Genomic DNA, 21,050 nt, shown 5'->3' on the forward strand with positions numbered 1-21,050 from the left:
ACACAGCCATTCCTATTTGTTTCCTCTCAAACCTCCCACCAGATCCCCCTCCCAGCTTCACTGCTGCCCACACAGGAATGTGCAGATGAGAACTGATGGTTCTGGGGCTGGAGAATCAGCCTGCAATGATTTCCCAAGAAGGCTCAAGTGCTGCTGGACAGCAGCAGCTCTGATGTGGTTGGAAGCCTGAGCTGTTTGAGGACAGAGGTGCCAGCTGTGGGGTGGCAATGATCCCACTGTGGGTGGAACCCACAATGAGAGGGAAGAGAGGAGGCCATGGGAAGAAGTCCAAGGCTCTTCCTGAAGCTCCTGATGGCTGGAAGGTGGGAGAATGATGCTGTTGGAGAATGCTGATGTGCCCAGCTGTTAACAGGACGAGCTCTGCATGCAGCCATTCTTCTTTCAAGACTTTGTTAGAGGTACCTGCAAGACCATGAGGAACTTCCACCCCTCAGCCCCCCACATGCTCCTCCACAGGATCCCTCAGAGGGAAAGACCAAGTTAAAGGGAACAGAATTCCACTGGTGAACCCATCAGTCACGAGGAGTTACGTGGAGCCACGATGCAGAGGAGGATGCAAAAGCCAAGGTTTGCATGAAATGTCTTCCATGTGAGAGGGAAAGCCCGAGAGAAAAGGGTGGAAGGGAACAATTTGCTCACATTGAAATACCTGTAACAGCCAGAGCGCTCAGGGGCTTTGTTTGGTGCCCCTTGGCAAACCCATAAAGCAAAACCTCATAGCCAATGCCAGTAATTAGGCCTTTAAGCTTCAGTTCTCTCTGGGCTCCCGAAAGGAGGAACTCCTGTGGGTCCAGCAGCTTGCCAGAGTCCACCACGACTACTAGAAAGTTGTCAAAGGCATTCTCCGATGCCATCCAGGACACTGTGAACCCATAGGGGTTCATGTCAGACACTGTTAGGTTTTCCAGTGGGGGCATGGCCTCTAAAAGAAGGGAAGGTGCAAAAACACACACACACACACACAAAAGAAATAAGTGAAAAACATTGCAAATTAGAAAGTGCCACAGATTCCACCAGACAAAAAATCACATTTTTCCCCCCTAGTGTGGATTTAACAGCCAGGATCCCAAGATGAGGATTTTTCAATGGAGCTCAATTTTTAATTTTCCTCAAGGATGTCTCAGCTCCTCCTCTCACAAGCTCCACTGAAACCCCTCCCAAGCTCCCTGTCTAAGCACATTGCTGCTGCTACCCTTGCACTGTAAGAAAGTTATAACCAAAACTGCTTTAGAAATGCTCACATAAAGCTTTCAGTGATCTGTACTTCTCTCCACCAGCAGTGCTTTAGGGACAAGCCTCAGCCTGGGCATTCCCAACTCCTGGATTTCACTTCTTTACCTATTTCACATGAGTATCTCCAGCTTTAGTTTTCAGTGCTGGAGGGGTCAGAGGTGCCAGAACAGGAACATTAATCACTCAGGCTCACAGCCAGTGCAAATCAGCTGGGCTCTGTTGACAACTTAAAGAAATTCCACTGAAAGAAATTCCTTTTCCACATCAGTGTGACATTTGTCAAAGTGAATAGATGTGGAAAATGCATCAAAATTTATCCACTAAGTCTCAGGGGAAAAAAAAAAAAAAAGGCCAAAGTTCCATAAGATTCTCAGTGTATTTTTCTCACTCAAAGTCTGACAAGTCAAATGTGAGGACCAGGTGGTTCTGCTAAGCCCTGGCCTTGATCCTGGATCCCAGGCATTGCTCCTATTTCTGCACAGTATTTGTCCAGCCTTGCTCTGCTGGCTCTGGAGCTGATTCAGCCAATCTTCCAGCCACTCAAAATTCCACTCACTTCAGAAAACACCAGTTAGTCAAAGGCAGAACCTTCTCCTGAAAAGGGTTTTGGGTTTGCTTTTGACATTTCACAAATGCTGAAACGGATTCTGTTAGAACTTGGCATAAAAATTCCCCCCTGAAGATTTATAATTTGGAAATTTTTATGTATTAATATTTACATATTTGAGTACTCATTTTAGAGCTAATTTTGCATCTTATTTACTTTTAATCAAGCAATCCTCAAGATGCACATTTTGGGTAGGTGTGTGGAAGGGAACATCCTGGGGCAGGAGGTGTTCCACCAGCCAGTCCTGTCTGATGGACTGCTGAACATCAGGCCAATCTCTCCCTCAAACTTCAGGAGTTCTAAAAGATTATTAGACATGGGAGAAAGGCTCCAGAGGGGTCTTAGTGACAGAATCATGGACTCACAGAATAATTTGGGTTGGAAGGCACATTAAACTCATCCAATTCCAGGGACACCCTGTGGATGATGCAATTCCTCCAAAGCCGTCTTCCTCTAGAATTTGCTATAATAGATAAGGTATCCTAGATACCAAGGCTGAGCCAAATTCCTTAAGAATTTGGTCACTCTCTAACACTTTGGAAGATAATTGGTTAGAAATTAGTCTGTGTAATTGGTCAGTTCACCTTTAGAACTTCTCACGTAGATTGGATGCTGTTCTTTGAATAAAATTTTATTGGTTGTAGTTTGAATCCTCCCTGAACCTATAAATATAACTGTCTGCCCTTTGTTCTGAGAGATCCCTGCTTGACCACCCTTCACATGAAATAAAGACTCTTGTGGAACTCGTCAAGTAAGGCCTTGGGTCTTTCTCAGCTGATGAAAATGTGAGTTTTCTGAGAGACAGCTACATGTTAGCACTCTCTGGTCCTGGTAAATACCACCAGGGACCAAAAGAGAAAAGCCACACTACCCCAGCTTGCTCAGAGCCCCAACCAACCTGACCTTTTAACTCCCTTTAAGCTAATCCTGCTCCCAGGATTTTTTTTAAGGTCAACATTCCTGTTCTGCCCCCTCCTTGCACCAGGTGTTCAACCACACCCATGGCTGCTGGCAGAGCCTTTTTGGGATCCCCATTTCCCTGAGCCAAGAAAGGGACTCCAAAGCTTGGAGCAGGTACCTGTGGTGACAAAAGCAGTGAGGGGCTCAGTGGGGACACCTGCCCTGGTGGTGCCCTGAAGGTGAATGTCATAGGCAGTGTGGTCTGTGAGCCCTGAGATGTGGGCGCTGCGGGTGCTGCCCGGCACTGTCAGCTCCTGGGGCTGCTGTGCCGCCAGGGAATCCTGGACTCTGATGACAAAGGCGGCAAAGGGCCCGGCGAGGGTGCTCCAGGACAGGTTGAAGCTGTCGGGGGTAACGTGTGTGAGGGTGAGCGTGCCCAGCTGTGGCTCAGCCTCTGGGGAGAAAGGAACACAGTGAGCAGGCAGCTGTGCTGCAGGGGCTGGGGGACGCACAGGGGAGCCTAGTGCTTAAAAATAATGCTTTAACCTTGTCTTCATGTGCTTGAATACAAAAATAAAATGAAATAATGTTGGTTTTTAAAGCAGCATTGCAAAAGCTATTTTCTTAGGTTTTGGAAAGAAGCCACCGAAATTAGTGCTGACTTTTACATTTTTTCATTACATTTTCTTAAATAAACTCAACTTGCCTAATGAAATGTGGGCCTGGTTGACAGAAGCACCAACAACATACACATCCAAATTCCACACTGGGAATTTGATGGGAATACAGACCTGCAGCAATTCCAAAACTCAGAAAGGAGGATTCAGCAGGAATCCTTGAAATCACAGTCCAGGTTCTGTTTGGTGTTTCTGTTGCCTGGAGTTGTAGATGCTCCTATTTTTGGAGCCTGAGGTTTATGAGGGATTTCAGGCCTAACAGGGATTATCTCAGCACTAATCTCAGGCCAAAACCTCCCTGGACTCCTCAGATAAGGTGTTCCTCATCCTCTGATTAGGCACAATCAGAGAATGTCTAGCAAACAATGAACCCCCAACTCTGCTCTTGCTCTCCTTCCTGGCTGTTCAGTGCTCAGGGCACCTCCTTAGGAACCAAAGACTTTCCTTTTCTGCTGGAGGAAATTCAAATTCACATCTCTGCCCTGCCAGGAGAGAAACCTGTCCTTCAGGAGAGGGAGAGCTCCTTACTAATTCTCTTTTACACCTCTTACACTTAGCACAAAAATCATTAAAGTTTCATTAAAGCCCAGAGAGAGAACAAACATGATCCAACAGTCAGAATATCCCGTGTTTGCTCCCTTTTCTACTTTTTATGTTGCCAATTGACTAGGAACCAAAAATACCTTGGGACATGCAGCCAGTGAGAGACAGAAAAATAACGATGGAGAAGTGATCCATGCTGGGAGAAAAGTCAGAGAGAGCCATCCCACCGACAGAGAGTGGTGAAAAAGTGAAATCTTTTTCTTTCTAAAGCAAGAACTGCTGCAAGATGCTCCAACTTTTAGTCTCATCCCTCATTGCAAGAATTTTAAATAACAATCCACCTCCGTCTCTGGAATTGTCAGGGAAGAGGTGAATGAAGTGGCCCCGATTAAGGACACAGATGTCACAGATGTCACAGATGTCATGCTATCAACCAGTGATCTTCATGGCCAGCAGGGAAGGTACTACCATGGTGCTCTGGAAGACAGGCAAGATGAGAAAATATCCCCAAAGCAGACAGGCTTGGGTGGAAAAGCCAAGAAAACGGAGCCCTCAGCCCCACATGCAGCTCCAAGAGGGTAAAGAGAGTTTTTCCAACCTCATCCTGGCATGGCCACATTCCTTCACATGCCACCTGCATCCGTGATCAGGCACATTCCCAGCATGACAGCCTGACTCCCAGGAATGCTGCATGCAAAATGAGCTGGAATCACATCCTCAGGCAAGTCTTAGTGATCTCCTGCCCTCCTGGAATCGCCAGCACCACGGGAAAAGCTCTGACACCCAGGGAAACAAGGCTCAAAGGGAGACTCAAAGGGAGCAATGCAGGGACACAGTGGTGGGCTGACCACCAAGAAAAGGGAGATTTGCTTTTTGAGCCTTGCTCTGTGCTGAGAACATAAAAATCCCAGGCAGGGACATATCAGAACCAGCAGAAGGTGGCCAGGCCACTCCATGCAGCTGGGGTTGGTCACTGCACATGCGGCACGAAACGCCCACCAGAGAGGAAATGCCTGGGGACACATTTGGGTTTGAGGAGGACAGAACTGACATGCAGGTGCCTCTCTAGGCTGAGAAGGACACAAAGGCCTCTCTCCCACCCCCAGCAAAGCAAGGGAGGGTGGGATGAACAACTTCATTCAAGATCAAGTGCAAAGATGCCGAGTGAAACACATCAACCATCTGGAGCAAGGCAGTTATATATACACTGAACTTGCAGGCAGGTGTGTATATATAAGGAAACCATCACGGTTTACTACTGGCTCTCTTAATGCTGGGGGCACTTTTTCAGCCTTTTCCATTGCCTCAGGTCTTTTTCCAAGCCCCCTCAGTGCATTCCAACCTCCCCTCATGGTGATCTCCCTATAATTCCCCAAGGGGACGACGATGAGTTGGAGCCACGTTTTAGAGCAGTTCGGTGGACAGCAAGAGAAAAGGAGAATAAAAAGCAAACCTGGAAGGTGAAACAGTGAAATACCTGTGGTTGCCATGGCTGTCAAGGTCTGCCCACCTTGCCCATCAATTACCCCATGGAGCTGGACTGTGTAATTAGTGGTAGCTTTGAGGTTGGTCACTACAGAGTGCCGGGAGTCCCCCGGCACTGTGAGCACCAGAGAGTCCAAGGGGAAGTCAGAGTTCCTGACCTCCAGAATAAAATGGTCAAAGGCCTTGTCCTGTGCCTCCCAGGTGAGTGACAGGCTGGCTGAGGTAGCGTTTGATACACTGAGTTTGCTAAGGAGAAGTTCCTCTACTACGGGAAGAAAAACAAATGGAAATGTATCACAGTTATTAAAAGTCAAAGCAATAAAATAAATGAATAGAGAAGTTTGAATTTGCACCACCACAGGTCACAAGGGTCACCCAGCCTTGTGTTTCCCTATGTTTCCCATACCCTGACGCTGGCACTCATCATCAAATGAGGATATTCAGTCTGCTGCTGCTGGAAACTGATGTTATATTCTGATAGCTGAGATTTGATACTTGGCTTTCACTGACCACATACTCCATTCTATCACAATCACTATGGCAACTTTTCCTAGAGGGGCAAAATTTGTTGGAGCTGTTAAACAATCACAACATGAGCCGTTATCTGCCTCCAATAACAATGTTCTGTTTCTGTAGTCCAGTCCTCACCTCCCTTTCTCATCCTGAGCATTTGAATTCCCTGTTTTTTCTGGGAAAGCTGTCAGCTGTAAAACCTTGAAATGTGCAACATGCCAACAACTCAGTGCCTGCCTATTCCATTCTCTGACATCAACTCCAATGGACTTTTCAAACTCTCACCCAACATAACCTGAATAATTGAAGCTGAATTCAAGCAGTGAATGTGCCTTGCAGGATTGTGCTGGCACAGACTGAAACGTGCCTGACATTTTTTGGGAAAATCAGGATAAATCTCTGTCTAGAAATCAGCTTATCTGAGAGAAGCTGTGTCTGCCCTGTGCTGTGGGACAGAAGCTCACACAGGCTGAAAGGTGAAGGTGAGGAATCATCTCCTGCTTGGTTATTGGGATATTTGCTTTGCTTCTCATCTCTCTCAGAGGTTGCCCCAACCTTAACGTGTGAACTCATTGTGTGAATGAGATCCCAGCTCCAACCTTCATGTATGAACTCATTGTGTGAATGAGATCCCAGCCCCAGCCTTAACGTGTGAACTCATTGTGTGAATGAGATCCCAGCCCCAACCTTCATGTGTGAACTCATTGTGTGAATGAGATCCCAGCCCCAACCTTCATGTGTGAACTCATTGTGTGAATGAAATCTCAGCCCCAACCTTAACGTGTGAACTCATTGTGTGACTGAGATCCCAGCCCCAACCTTCATGTGAGAACTCATTGTGTGACTGAGATCCCAGCACGATGTGACTGTCTGACTTTGCTGGGCAGGCTGGTGGCTCAACATTCTCGGCTCACAATGGGTGATCCTCCTTGGAAGTGCAGCAGAGGACTGGGAAGTGGGTGGGCTGTGGGGTGGCTGAGGGCAGGGAAGGGGGCACAACCTGCAAGGAAGAGCTCAGAAAAGCCGGGTTAGCACTGAGGTAGGTCTGTACCTGTGGTAGCTGCAGCACTGATTGCCTGTGTGCGGAACCCACGAGAGATCCCGGAGAGGTAGACAATGAAATCAGTGCTGGGAGAAAGCCCTGAGATATGAGCAGTCCTGGAGCTGCCTGAGAGGTTGAACTCCATGGGCTCCAGCAACCTGTTAGAATCAATAATTTCAATGGTAAAGACGTCGAAGTCCCCGTTGGAGGCTGTCCAGGAGAGGTTGAAGCTTTCGGGGGTAATGTCGGAAACCGTTAGCTCAGCAACGCCGGGCAGCTCTCCTGGGGAGGGAAACACAGGGTCAGACAGCCCCCAGCTCCTCCTGCTCCCAAAGGATCCTCTCTGCCATGCTGGCAGCTCTCCGAGCTGGGGAAGAGGGTGTGAGTAAAAGCTTGTTACAAGCACACAGTATTAAAGGGGGGAAATCAAATGAAAGCATCACAAAATGTTAGATAAGGAAAAAAAATAAAATAACACTTAAAACTATGGCTATTTCCCTTTCCCTGCAGGAACAGCCATGTCTTTGAGGTCTGAGCATGAAAGCAGATGCAAAAGGACTTTCTGGAATGCCCCTGGGGCATTTGGAAAAGACAGCTTCCAGTTTTAGGAGAAGCTAAAACCAAAGCTGTTGCTTTATCCAAAGGAAAATCTCATGTTTTGTTTACTCTTCTACTTTCCCTTTCAGCTTAAGTCTATGAAAGCTGGCTTGTAATTTTGGAGCTGGAGCCAAAATGCAAAACAGGGAGAGATGCCTTGGGGTTTTTTCCTCTCTGCAGACATCCCCGTAGCGTTACAGGAAGGTCCAGATATTTCTAACAATTGGAAGTCCCCAGAAGGGAAGATTTTGAAAAGCCTGGTGCTGAGCTTGACCCAGAAAGGGAAGGGAAAACCTCAGCAGGGCATTTTCTGCTGTTTTCATGAGGGCAAAGAAGGGAGCACATTGCATATTTAGGCAGGACACCCATGATGTGTTTCCTGCTTTGTCTCTTTGCCCAGCTCATTCTCTGCTCTCCACTGGCATCTGCTCCCAGCTCCTGGTGAGGACTCTCAAAGCCCAGCACTTCCCCTGGGACACAGCACAGACACATCCCTGCCCAAGCCAGGCTGCTTAAAGCACTACAGGAACAAGCAAGCTCTGCTGCACTCCATGCTTTAATTGTGATTCGTTCTCACAGGTATTTCCACCCCTCTCTGTGCTTGGGGGAGCCTGGCCTGAGCCAGCTCTGGCTATCTCACAGACACAGGAGGTGGCAAAGGGCTGCAGGGGAGCCCAGAGGCAGCAGAAATTGTCTGCAAGAAATTATCTGAAGGAAAGGCCCCTGGTGCCCCTTTAGTGCCAATTAACTCACACTGCTCATTAAAGTTATCACAAGAGCTGGGAGGATCAGAGAGCCACACAGCACAGATGTAAATACACATTTATCTCTCATGGTCAAAGCCTGTGATAAGCTCTTATTTTAAATTGCTGCCCTTCACATGATCAGCCAGAAAATGATTTTGGGGCCCTTGATGAGTTTCATGCAAGCTCCTGCCAGCACAGAGCTCACCTGCCTCCTTTCAGACCAGTTTCATGCTGGGGGAGTTCTGCTCAATTTGATATTTGCATTATATCTTTTTCAGACCAATCAGTTTCATGATCTTAGATGGTTTAATGTATTTTTATAGTCTTATTAGGAATGAATTTATGTCCATTCCTGTATGAGAACATATAGAAGGTGTTTGTCCTTGCCCTGAGTCAGGTACACAGAACTTTACCACACTGAGTCTGAATTCACACAGGAGTTACTGCAGAATTTCAGAGGCAGGGTAAAAACTGAACACACTCAGGCTTTGAATATCTGGGCCAATAGAAGAAAGGTTTTTATAATTTTACCAGGCAACCTGGCCTTTCCCAAGCAGGTACAACATCCAGCTGGGTTTTGCTGTTAGTATCAGCCAGGTTAAGAGAGGAAAGGGAACCAAAAAAGGGGAAAGCAGGGAGGGAAGGGCTGCAGCAGGGCACTGAAGCTCATGGAAAGCCTGACCACAGACATTTCCATGCCAGGGATGTTCAGCCAAGCTCTGGGGAGCTCAGGGCACCCCATGCAGGGCTGAGCTGGTGAGCAGGACTCGCCCAGCACTCACAAGGGCTGTGGCTCACATCTCTGTCAGAACCAGCTGGGGCTGGAGGAAAGGTACCTGTGGTGGTGTCAAGGGAAAGGGGCTTGGTCCTGTGGCCCCGAGTGAGCCCCTGCAGGGTGATGGTGTAGGGGGTGCTGGCCTTGAGGCCGGTGACATTCACAGAGCTCAGTGTCCCCGGGACTGTGACGTTCCGGGGCTCTTCGGGGCTGCCAGGCTCCTGCACCTGCAGGACAAAGCTCTCAAAGGCCCCGTCTGCTGCTGTCCAGGTGAGCTGGAAACCATCCCAGCCAGCCTCTGACACTGAGAACTGCCCCAGCTCAGGCTCCTCCTCTGGATAAGGACAGAGAGTCAAGCTGTTACTTGGGTTGCAGAGTGGTGCTGATGTGGGATTATTTAATGTGGCCCTGTGTTAATGAATTCCACATCTAATCAGGGCCACAGAGACACCCCACACACACATTGACATTATCAGCTGCCTCAGATAACTTCAATAAAGTGTCTCTGGAGACATGGCAAAACAGAGCAGTGAGAGAAGGGCTGCAATAATTAATAAATATTTGGAGGCTGCTCACAGAAAGCTCAGAGAATCTTACAGCTGTGTTTTGTCAACACCAATTACAACTCCCTATGGGATAAGTAGGTATTACAATAACTTTACTCTGTTTGCCATTCTGAAGTAACTGTGTTGTAAGGGTAGGAAAGGGTACAGTTTAGAGTAGCTGGAATTCAGATGTTTATTCTTTTAATTGCATCCCCTTGAAGGATGCTGCTTATGCTTCCCAACTATTTCTAATAAAAAAAACAATAAAGAAGAGGAAAATGCCTCCGTGCTGCATGTCTTTAACAGATTTGTCTTCTTTTGGCACATTATTCTACCCACACAACCTTCCTGAGACAGGACTTTCAGAGTTACTGATACTAATCTAAAACAAAAACATTCATTCACAAGAATTAACATTCTTGCAAACCCCCACAGGGGTGGCCAAGGAAGTTGGGAGCTATCAGGGGTAGCTCTGATGCTCTGAAATCTGAGGTAATTTGCTCAGCAAGATTGCAAAGTTCTTTGTTACTAAGGAGATACAACTGATTCCCTAACATTAACAGTCAGATGGGAAAATGAGAGTGCTGCCTGATTTTTCTACCTGGAAACTCCTGTGTGTTCTATCACTGACCTGTGGCCTCTGAGGATTTTCTAGCACCTTTCTGATTTATTTGAACTGCTGACACATGAGTGTTACAGTAAGAACAGAGTGTCTCTGAATAATCCCATTCTGCATGACTGAGAATTCACAATAGATGCTGCATGAAGGGAAATGGATCTGATTTGTCAATTGTAGACTTCAACTTTATGCATATTGTAACACAGAAGTTAAGGGAGCCCTGGAATAAATGAAATTTAGGCTCAGTAGAACCACTCCTATAAAGTTTTTCCCTGTAAAACCAGAGTGATTATTGCATGACTGCTCAAAGCACCCATAGATCATAATGTTCTTCAGTAAAATTCATTAACAAATCTGTAAATTGCTACTATTGAGAAACACAAGTTCTGTTGAGCTTTTCCCATCCTGTTAGAAGGAAAGAGATTGTTTATGACATGATGACGATGTTCAACATTAAAAGAAATGCATTAATCCAGGGCTGTCATCCCTTTTCAGGAACAGAAAGGAGATTCACTGAGGTAAAATATGAATTCTGTCAAAATGAGACTGTTATCTGGAAAAGAGAAAGCAGGACAGAAAGGAAGCTGGTTGCATCAGAGATCACAATCTGTTGGTGGCAACAGAAACAAAACCACATTTCTTTAAAATGAAAGTGAAACCAAAGTTATGGTAAGGTTAAATATTTTAAATAAACACTTGGTTATAATAAGTTATGTAGGAGCCATCACAACTTAAAAGCAATTCTGATCTCTCTGAAAATGCTCAGTTTCATTCTCCCCCAAGAGGCAGAGCCCCTTTTCCTGCCATTTGTTTCTCGTGTGTGTTTGAGACAGAAAAGCAAACAAACTCCCATGGTCTCCAGGGACAAGGGATTCTCCCTGGGAATCATGCACCTCCAAAATGCTCAGCCATCCAGCATCCAACACAGGTGACAAAGCAATCCCAGTGTCATGGTAAAGATCAAGGGATGATGTTTCTCACGTTTCTTATTTAAAAAAAAAAAAAAAAAAAAAGAAGCAGAAAGAACAAGGCATGGAAAAGTGAGACTGTTCTGGCTCTGTGAAATAATCTTTGTGTGTCTCTACATAAACAGTTTGTCTTGTGTTGGGGATTTGCTTTTGGGGGATGGACAAGTGCATCCTTAGTCTCCAGATCTGAGCTCACACATTTTGGACTTTTGGTCATTATTGAACTCAGCCCTGTCACCTCATGAAATTCATGGAATGGGGTGAGAGGTGGGAGTTTTTGGAAAGGTGAACTCCCAGTGTATCACAATAATTTTATTTTTTTATTCTGACATCACCACTTCCATGCAATGCTGCAAACGCCTCCTGTGTCCAAGCACAGTCCAGACAAGCACATGCACATCTCTCTGTTCATCCCTTAGCAGCAGCAGATGCATCAAAGTCTCTCTTTGCATGCGGTTTGAAAAGAGAGATTTGATGTGCACCACCTTCAAAACTGCCTGGGGCATTGTCCATGCTGCACTCTCATTCCAGAGCTGTAGGAGTTTCATCCCATGCAAAAGGAAGAATAAAGCAGCCAAGAGGGAAAGCATCACTCACAAAGCCTAAAATCAGTACCTAAAATGAAGTTCTGTATTTTGCAGTAGGAAAGGAACACATGGCTATGAATCCATGGGAAATACCTGTATCAGCCAGAGGTGCCAGGGACAAAGAGAGCTGCTTTGAGTACTTCCACAGAGGTTAATCTGAAATTTTGTGCCAGCTGGGACATTGGGAATTTCTGTTTCTCCAAGACTTCCCAGCAAAAATATTTCCTGGTTCTGTTTAAAATGGACAGGCCTTTCAGGGTGATGAGGAACTGATCAAACATCTCATCCTGTGCTGCCCAGGACAGGGTGAGGCTGCTGGAAGTGCTGGGGGTTGTGCTGAGGTCATGGAGAGCCCCAAGGCTCTGAGCTGGGCAGGTGAGGGGCACTAAAAGCTGAGCAGGAGGCTCAGGGCTGGGGATGTTAAATAACCGAGCTGGGGAGGGGCAGGGCTGGGAGGATCAAGGGGTTTCTCACTGATTCATTCTCCAGGTGTGCTGGCCAGAAGTGCTAAACGGAAGTAAACTGCAAGTTAAAATTTCCTGATAATAACCCCCCAAACAACAGCTAACACCTGCTCCAACAACAGCTCTGAAAACAAAGCAAACGGAGCAGTTCTGGTTTTGGAGACTGAATCCAGGCCTCGAGCACAGGAGCACCAGCACACACACCCTGGCTCTGACTGAGCCACCCTGAGCAGCAGATCCAGAGCAGCAACCCAGCAAAGAAGGGATGAGCTGGACTGCTTCCAGCAGGGAGCTGGCACTGCTTCAGCTGATGGAAATCACTTCTCTTTGATTACCTCCACAGAACTTTGCTCATTTACATCACATTGGAGCCCTAAGTATCCAAACATGCCCTTTGTCTTTCCTACAGCCATCACTGAATGCTCCTGATACAAACCATGAGGGGAATTCATGCCAAAAATCACAAACACATCCAAAGCCAGGCTGAGAAATCACAGCAGAAGCATGCTAAGGCTCCTCATATCCTACCAAAAACAGGCTGGGAGGAGTTATCCATTGTGATACATGCAGAAAAAAGTGGGAGGAAACACATTCTTGCCTAAAAACTAGGATAGAAAGATTTTACAGGAGATCCCAAGGAATGGAAAAGGGAAAGCCCTGGCTTTCAACATGCTCAGTGATCTATGGGTATGTCCTGTGGAACAGTGAGATTCTGGAAATCTGAGAGCTGGGAGATCACAGGGAACGTGTTTCTGATCCCAGCCACAAGGCCCCAGGCAGGGGATTTCTCTGACATGCAGAATTATCTCCTCATTAGTGGGAACCCACATCATTTCACACCTCGGTGACTTCCTTGCTTTCATGCTCCACTTGCATTCAATAAGAGAGAGCAAGTCATCGAGCACCATCAGCTCAGCACAAATATGTACTCAGGATTCATTACATGTCTCCAAATTCACACTTCCATCACAAAGAAATAATTTTCAGAGGAGCCAAATCAATTAGAAATGTTTTCAAAGAGATGCAGAAATGTTTTCTTGTAAATGCTGTCAGGTCAGCTACAGGTGTGAAAATGTTTCTGTTCACCTCCAGGAAGGAGAGAAACCTGTATGGCAAAGATCTCCATTTATATATAATAGAAATATTTATATTGACATATGTCATTGATATTCTTGATTGAGCTAATAAATGCCCTTAAATCATCCCAGCCATGACCTGAACAGGCTCTACCAATGCTGCAACCTGGAGAAAACCATGTTTCCATCACACCAGCACAGCTACAATGCTCACCAGTGCCACCATCCCCTCTTTCCCAGTAAAGCACTGTCAGAGCTGTTATCTGTTATCTGACTGTTATCTGACTGTTATCTGTTATTCCAGGGCTGCTGAGCTCCTGGAACCTTCCAGGAAGGTTTGGAACCATTCTGCACCTCCCAGCTCCTTGTGCATCAGCAGTGCCAAGCAGGTCTTTCCTATTCTGGGAACAGACAAAAAATTACAGCATCAACAGCACTGACACGCCTTTAGTCTAAAAGCTGTCCAGGTGACAGGCACAGAGGTGGCTGGGCTTTACTGGGAGGGTTTCTGCTGAAGACAAGAGGGGGCAGCCCAGTGGGGAGGAGAGGGCAGCAGTGCATTCCACAGGGATCCGTGCCTGGATGGTGCCCTGGGAAACAACCCCGAACTGGAACTGAGCGCAAAACCCTGCCTTGAACCCCGACCTGCAATCTGAAGACAAAATGTTCAAAAATAGAACAGGCAGCATAAAATTAGGGTGGCCTTGCACTCCTGAGGTACTGAGGGTGTGTCAGAGCACCCTGTGTAAGATAATCAAAACTGGCCTCTCATTTTCCCTGACCATCCCACATTCCTCCCTGATCCCTGGCATCTCTAGCACAGCCACACAAGGATTTGGTTACTCCAATCAGGATGGAAAGTGCAGCAGCAGTTCAATATATCATAAAAACCTGAGGGACCAACCACCTGTGTGAGATTTGATTCCAGAAAGTTGCTGGATTCACAGGTGGATTTATTTTATCGTGCCAGCTTTGGCAGCTACATGGAGGTTACCATGTACAAATTGTCCCATGGAACACAGGGAATGTAATTCTGAATATTACCTTGGACTTAATGACTCCACAAATGAATCTGTGGGTGAGAAAGGTTTCCTTCTACTACAGATATTAACACACATATATCCCACATTAAATTCATGTGTATCAGGGGAATGTGTGGCTTTGTGTACAAACAAACAGGAGATAGAAAAATGAAAATTATATGAATACATGAAAATACTCTGATACCACACGCAGTATCAGTGTTCTTTGTTTAGGCAGAATGCTGTAACAGATAATGGAAAATTTGGAAAACAATCAAACTGTAGAATAACAAGAGCAGTGGAGCTCAAACACTTGATTTAACAATGAGGGGAATAGATGGGCAGGAAAAAAAGAGCTCTGGGAGTTTTAGGTGGGTGGGTGACAGCCAGAGAATGATTCACAGTGGTGAGATGAATGAACAGAGATTAAAGCTGTGTAAAAGGGAAACTGGATGATAACAAACATACCCTCCTTCCCAGGCTGGAATACCTCTTACTGTCAGCTTAGGAAATAGCTCAATATCTCTTGGTAAAATCTCCAGGCTGAGCTTGGCCTGACTCTGTCTGTGCTGTGATGTTGGCCTTTTGAGGAATTCCACTGGAATGTTTCTCTGGTGATTTTAAAGGATGACTAAAAAGGATGCTCGTGTGCTGCCAGGACATCTCCCCAACTTCCTGGGATAGAGCAGGCAGTATTCTGTATTAATTCTCGCTCTGAATCTGGGATTTTATATTATTCCCCAAGAGGGGCTCTCAGCCACTTTCCCAATCTCATGTGTGAGACATGATGACCACCAAGGTTTTCTTTTTAATCCCCTTTGGCTAAACCACTTTCTCCTCTCTTCTTAATCAGTTGGTTAAACTGGGCTTGCAGTGCCTGTGCACCTGAATTTTGTGAAGAAACCACTGCAGCCATCACAAGGCAGAAATACTGGAGTAGCTGCCCCAAATCCCTCATGCTGGGCTCAGGCTCCAGGTGCTCTCAGAGGAGGAGTCACCTGAACAAATGGACAATCTTCCCTGCAAACCGAGTTTCCCAGTGGTCAGCACTGCGCTTTCCCATGGAACTGGCTCACCTAATCATTCTTGCTAATGTTCCTTTGAGTTTGTATAAAAAAGGTGGCGCAATCTGAGCCTTGGAGAAGCCAGGAGAGGAAGAGGGACTGACGCACAACATCGACAAGGGCCTGTGGTAAACAGCATCAATCTTCTGAAAAACATCCAGCAGGATGGAAAAGTCACTTCTCCAAGCCATGCTCTGCTGTACAAACTCAGTTCCAGAGGCAGGACAGTATCACATCCACGATCCATCAGCAGTTGCTGCACAATCTGGGTCCTTCAGCAGAGGAATTTGAGCTTGGCTCTTGGTTCCTCTAATGCTCACTCATTTATCTCCCCAGGCCTCTCATGCCTGATGCATTGCCATCCATCCTGCTCCAGGCCCCACATTGTGCTCTGCAGGCAGGGCTCCAGAAGCAGAGCAGGAGAGAACAAAGCTGCAGTCTGAGTGCTGAGCTGCTCAGGGCTGGGCTGCGTGCTCACCCTGCAGATGAGCTGCTCAAGCCAAGGTCCCTCCAAGGAGCAAAATGGCTCATTTTCTTTAACTTTCTTTAATTTTCTTTAATTTCTGAGTCAAACCTTTGTGCAGTGCTGGGAGGGAGCCTCTGATACCTTCACTAATTACAGAAAGGAGTTTCCTGTTGTAGCCACAGCTTCCAGAGGAGCTGAGTGCAGTTCTCCAGCCAATGCACACACCTTGATTTTATAGAAGTGCTGCTTTGGAGGCTGTCAGCCCCAGCTCCCAGGGGCTCTCAAAAGGGCTCTGCTGTGACACTTCCATGTACACAAAAGTGCTGCAGGCTCCCATATTCACACCCCACAAGACACTGAAGTTGGATGATCTGTTCCCCTCAGCACCACAAAGTCCCTCACAGAATTCTCCTGCATTCCTGAAGCCTCTGGGGTAAAAAAAAAAACTCATTTCAGGGAGCTCCTCTGGGTCTAGACTCAATGCTTGCATGAGGGTTGCACTACATGGAGCTACAATAGACAAACAAGCAAATGGAAATGAGAAATACTGAGTCTTTCCTTTCCAGCAAAATTTAGCACCCTTCTGTAATCTTTGCCATGCCTTGAGTGCAGGATCAGGGATATCAGTTAAAAAAGACTTTGTCACTCGAGCTGCACTTCATCCCTGTGAAGAGACAGAAGCAGCAGTGGCTTCCACCCTGTACTATGGAAGATTTTGTGCTAGATTTTGTGCTCAGAGCTTCAGGAGCTCTGAATGTTTCAGCTTTCCTCTGCAAGAGAGGGCAAAACATGGTTGTTTGTCTTTAGCCTGAGGACTTGGGACCTCCCAGGAGCTGGAACATGGATAAAGAGGCGTGTCTGGAGGGTAGATGGAAAAGCAAACTGAAGAGACCACTTGTCTTGTACAGCCCAGGCTTCCAGAGAATCCCTGCTGCCTGTGCTCTGTGTTTGCATTTGTCCGTTCCTGGCAGGAGAAAGGTCACAGAGCCAGGTTATGTCAACTGCTGCTCAAGGAGCCACTGCAGAGCCCTCTGTGTTTACTGCTGCTCTGAGTGAAGACATAAAACAAATACAGCGGCCAGATGAAGGCATTTCTAAAGAAAAAAAAAATACAAACTAGAAAAGAAGTCACCTTGTGCAGCTTTGGTGCTGGACAGACCAGGCTGTGAGATTCCACAGCACATTGTTTCTGCCTCTTCACCATCTCTGCTGACTTCTTGAAACCTCTCAGTCTTGCAGCAGAGAAAGTTGGAAAATTGAAGCCTGCTCGCTCCTGCCACACAAACCTACAGATCTTTTTTTCTGTGTGTGCCTCAAGGCTTCCCAGTTTTTCCCTGCACTGGACACTGGCCTGACTTAGGCATCAAACAATTATTTCAGGACTGATGGTCTCCAGACCATGCAACTCTCTGATGGATTGCTGTCTCTACAGAGCATTCAGAGGTTGTGCTGGTGTGAACACTGCCAGGGAATATGAACCCAGCTTTGATCATTTAAGATGTGTGGTTAGTAATTTGTAAAATCCACCATGTCTGGCAGGTGCTTACCTCACAGATGGTCTTTGGGGAGAGAAGGATAAACACTCTGGTATCTGCTAAGGACAATAACTAGCCCAGCTGATTCTGATTTCATCATCTCTGCTTGCTTAGAGCAGTTAGGGCTTTGCCTCACAGGATTCAGGCTGAGAAACTGAAACATTCAGGATTTTTTGTGCTCTATACTGAGATGTAATTCTCTATGCAGCAAACTGTGCCAACAGCATTTCACAAAGGATAAAACCTTGTTCAAACAGTCATCTGGTACTGGTCAGTGGGAGTGGTTTGCACAAATGGAGATGACAGAGACAGACAAATACAAGTCACAGTACCCAGTGGAAATGGTGGCTGGAACCAGATTGGGGCAGGAGCCTTTCCCACTTTTGGATGGGAAAACTGAAATGGGGCAACACCAGAGCCCCACTGGCCCTGCTGAGGGATGATGGCCTGCTGTGAAGAGAATCAATTAGGTAAGAAAATGTTAAACACATTCTGGTTGCTCTTCCTCTTAGTTTTTTGGCTGTAGAAAGCAAAACACGTTAGAAGACATGATGTGCAAAAATACCCAGCCTTGCCTAAAACAAAGAATGAATTCTACATCCATGCAGGACCAGTGGATGAGTTCTTTGTGAGACCTCTCAAAGGATGAGCAAGAAATCATTGGGAACATGGAGGTGAGCACAGCAGGGAGGACAGAGCTGTCCTTCACTCTCTCATGCTGGCAGAGCTGTCTGCTCTGGATTAGAAAATCAGGTGAGGTTATCCCTGGGCTAGTCCTTGCCCAGTGACCATCAAAGCTGTTACTCACCCGTGGAACCCTTGACAGTGGTGGGTTTGCTTTTGTGCCTGCCCTTCTCTGCCAGCAGGCTGATGGTGTACTCAGTGCCTGGGTCCAGCCCCCGCAGCAGGAAGGAGGTGCTGTCCACAGGGATCTCCTCCTCGCCCCTCCTCCCAGCAGGGCTGCTGTAAACCAGGCGGTAGCGGTCAAACTTGGCCACGGGCCTTCTCCAGCGAAGGGACAATGTGGTCTCAGTGGGCTCGCTGACTTCCAAGTCCTTGGGGTTGTCAAGATCTACAGGGTGAAAAAAAAACCAAAATTGAGGTCTCTGAACTGCCCTGAGACAGTTTTTTCAGGCATCTATTGAGGAGCATCTCCACTGTTGGTCTGGCAGCAGCTCAGGTCTGCCCTCCTTTGGGACCTTTAGAAATGGGTAGAGGATGGTGATGGTGTTCTCCTCTACAGACAAAACCAGAACAGTTTCCCCCACTTATCCTCGAGAGGAAGAAGTAAAGCCTTCAGATAATTCACCTGGGAAAAGGGGGTTTTGTGTGATTGGAAGGTCAGTCAGGACTACTGCAACTGCTCTTTGTCACATCAATATTTTGGCCACCACCTTTCCTGCCAGAAACCCTCACAGATGGAGGATGGCCAGAGTGATCAGTGTAAGCATAATTATCATTAAGGAGCTCACCTGGAGATGAAACTTATATTAAGAATATTAAGAGGAATAGGAAAAAGAAATCAGATTCATGACCTTTGTGGGAATTTCTTTCCTTTCCTTGAGGGGAAATGTAGCACAATGAAATTCAAAACTTTCAAAAATATCTCTTCCAACATCTCTTAGAAAGGAAAGAGTGGCTCCACCTGAGCTGCTGCCTTGTCCAGAGCTCAGATGGGATCAGGACACTCACCAGTGCCAGCATTGATGGTAGCAGGAGCACTTTCCCTGTCGTTCCTCACTGCTGTCACTCCAATGCCATATTCAGTTCCAGGCCTCAAACCTACGAGATGAGGAGAAGAAATATGAGTTTTTGTCCTGCAGGCATTTGTTGGAATAAGGAAGGCTGAATGGATGCGAAGTAAGAGATCTGCTTTCCTCTATGCAGACTTGAAATTTCAATTCAAGCTGCAGACTGGTAGCAGTGAATCCCACCCCTAGCACATGAAAATGCCTTTTGAGCTCAGGGTGTGAAACCACTCCCACAAAGCTGCTTAGAATTAGGGGAACTGACTTGTTGGATTCAGGGATGCACGTGGCTGGTTATCCCCCTGCAGGGGTATAAATCCATTTCACATGGCTTTTAATTCAATTTGCTCTACTCCATAGAATCATGGAATAGCTGAGTTGGAAGGGACACTAAAGATCATCTTGTTCATCCCTGCTGTGGGCAGGGACCCCTCCCACTGTCCCAGGCTGCTCTAACCCCAGTGTCCAACCTGGTCTTGGGCACTGCCAGGGATCCAGGGGCAGCCACAGCTGCTCTGGGCACCCTGTGCCAGGGCCTGCCCACCCTGCCAGAGAAAAATTCCTTCCTAACATATAATTTCAAATTTGTAACCTCTTGTCCCAAAAAAATGTGCTTGGGCTCACTAAAAATGTGTTTGTACCTCTAATGTGCAGTGACCACAAGGACATTTTATCTCCATGTCCGGTGCCCTGGGGTGAAGCAAACCAATGTGACATCAGTGACAATCTCTCCATTCCCCTACCTGTGAGTGTAGCTCTGGTTGTGGCCTGGCTGCCCTTGGGCACCGTGATCTCCACGTGGTCCCCACCAGAGATGGGGGCAAACTTGATTCGGTAATTATCGACATTGGCGTGGCTGTTCTTCCACTCCAGGGTGATGCTGTTGTCAGTCTGGGACACCCGCTTCAGGTTCCTTGGAGCATCCAGGTCTGGAATCAACCAAGCAATAAATAAATAATTAGGAATATTTCTCTTCTGACAGCAGTCTCTTGTGACAGCGCTTTTTAGAAGGTGAAATGACCCATAAAGTTTCCTCTCACATGATCCTGTTATGTCTTAACTACAAAAACCAGAGTTCTTCTAGCATGAAAAGCAGAGTTCACCAGCTTCAGTTCAAGAAACTTACATACTTATATACTTAATATACTTAATACTTAATACTTAATACTGGTCATCTCTAGAATTTCTGTTCAGTAACATCTTGCATTCATGGCTGGAACTCTAAGTCTCAAAAAAAAGGAGAATATTATAGAGAAATTCTATGAGCTTTCATGTTTCATGTTCACAGTAGCCTCAAATCCTGCTCCAAAATAACAACTGCATTTTAGGATGAAAAGGGTTGTATTTCACAGCTCTCTTAATGCATCAAGCCTTGATAACCTGCTAAAGGACCCACACTTCCCAAAAACATTCCCAGAATCGCTGAGGAGCACAGTAAATTTATAAAAGAATGGCAGGAAATATTTGCAGGACTGAAGAAGAAAAAAAGACAATTCTCTGCTTCTAAACTAATTAGGCAAAGAGAAATAAGATGGGGTAGGAACTGTGGAAAATATTTAGCTCATCAGACAGACAAATGATCCAGAGGAATTCGCTTTTTGAAGTAGGGATTTAGGGTAAGAGACACAATAACCTAATTCCCATTTTTAAAGTGCATTTAGATTCTTGGGGGAGGTCTAAATATTTTGGTGAACCAACAAGGCATAAAAGGCACAGGAAATTATTCTGTACACTCATGTACCCCTAAAATTGTGCAGATTTTGTGTTGATCAGTAGCTGCCAACTCCAGCAACAAGACACAAACAGCACAGGAGGAT

General features: G+C 46.3%; 1 protein-coding gene across 3 annotated transcripts in view; it reads right to left on the minus strand.

Annotated features, from left to right (window-relative positions):
• The window catches only part of TNC (tenascin C), a 72,106-nt gene that overhangs the window by 21,578 nt on the left and 29,478 nt on the right, over positions 1-21,050 (minus strand). For 2 of the 3 annotated variants that reach the window (XM_033077808.2, XM_033077809.1), the window contains exons 8-10: positions 19,977-20,162; positions 19,178-19,267; positions 18,294-18,557 (exon numbers count right to left, since the gene is read on the minus strand). In XM_033077808.2, the coding sequence (XP_032933699.1) occupies positions 18,294-18,557; positions 19,178-19,267; positions 19,977-20,162 (540 nt within the window). Of the gene's footprint in view, positions 1-7,030; positions 7,304-9,200; positions 9,474-18,293; positions 18,558-19,177; positions 19,268-19,976; positions 20,163-21,050 lie in introns of all 3 variants that reach the window. The other variant, XM_033077807.1, reaches the window with a different exon arrangement.

Source organism: Catharus ustulatus, chromosome 21, assembly GCF_009819885.2.
Source record: "Catharus ustulatus isolate bCatUst1 chromosome 21, bCatUst1.pri.v2, whole genome shotgun sequence".
Classification (NCBI taxonomy): domain Eukaryota; kingdom Metazoa; phylum Chordata; class Aves; order Passeriformes; family Turdidae; genus Catharus; species Catharus ustulatus.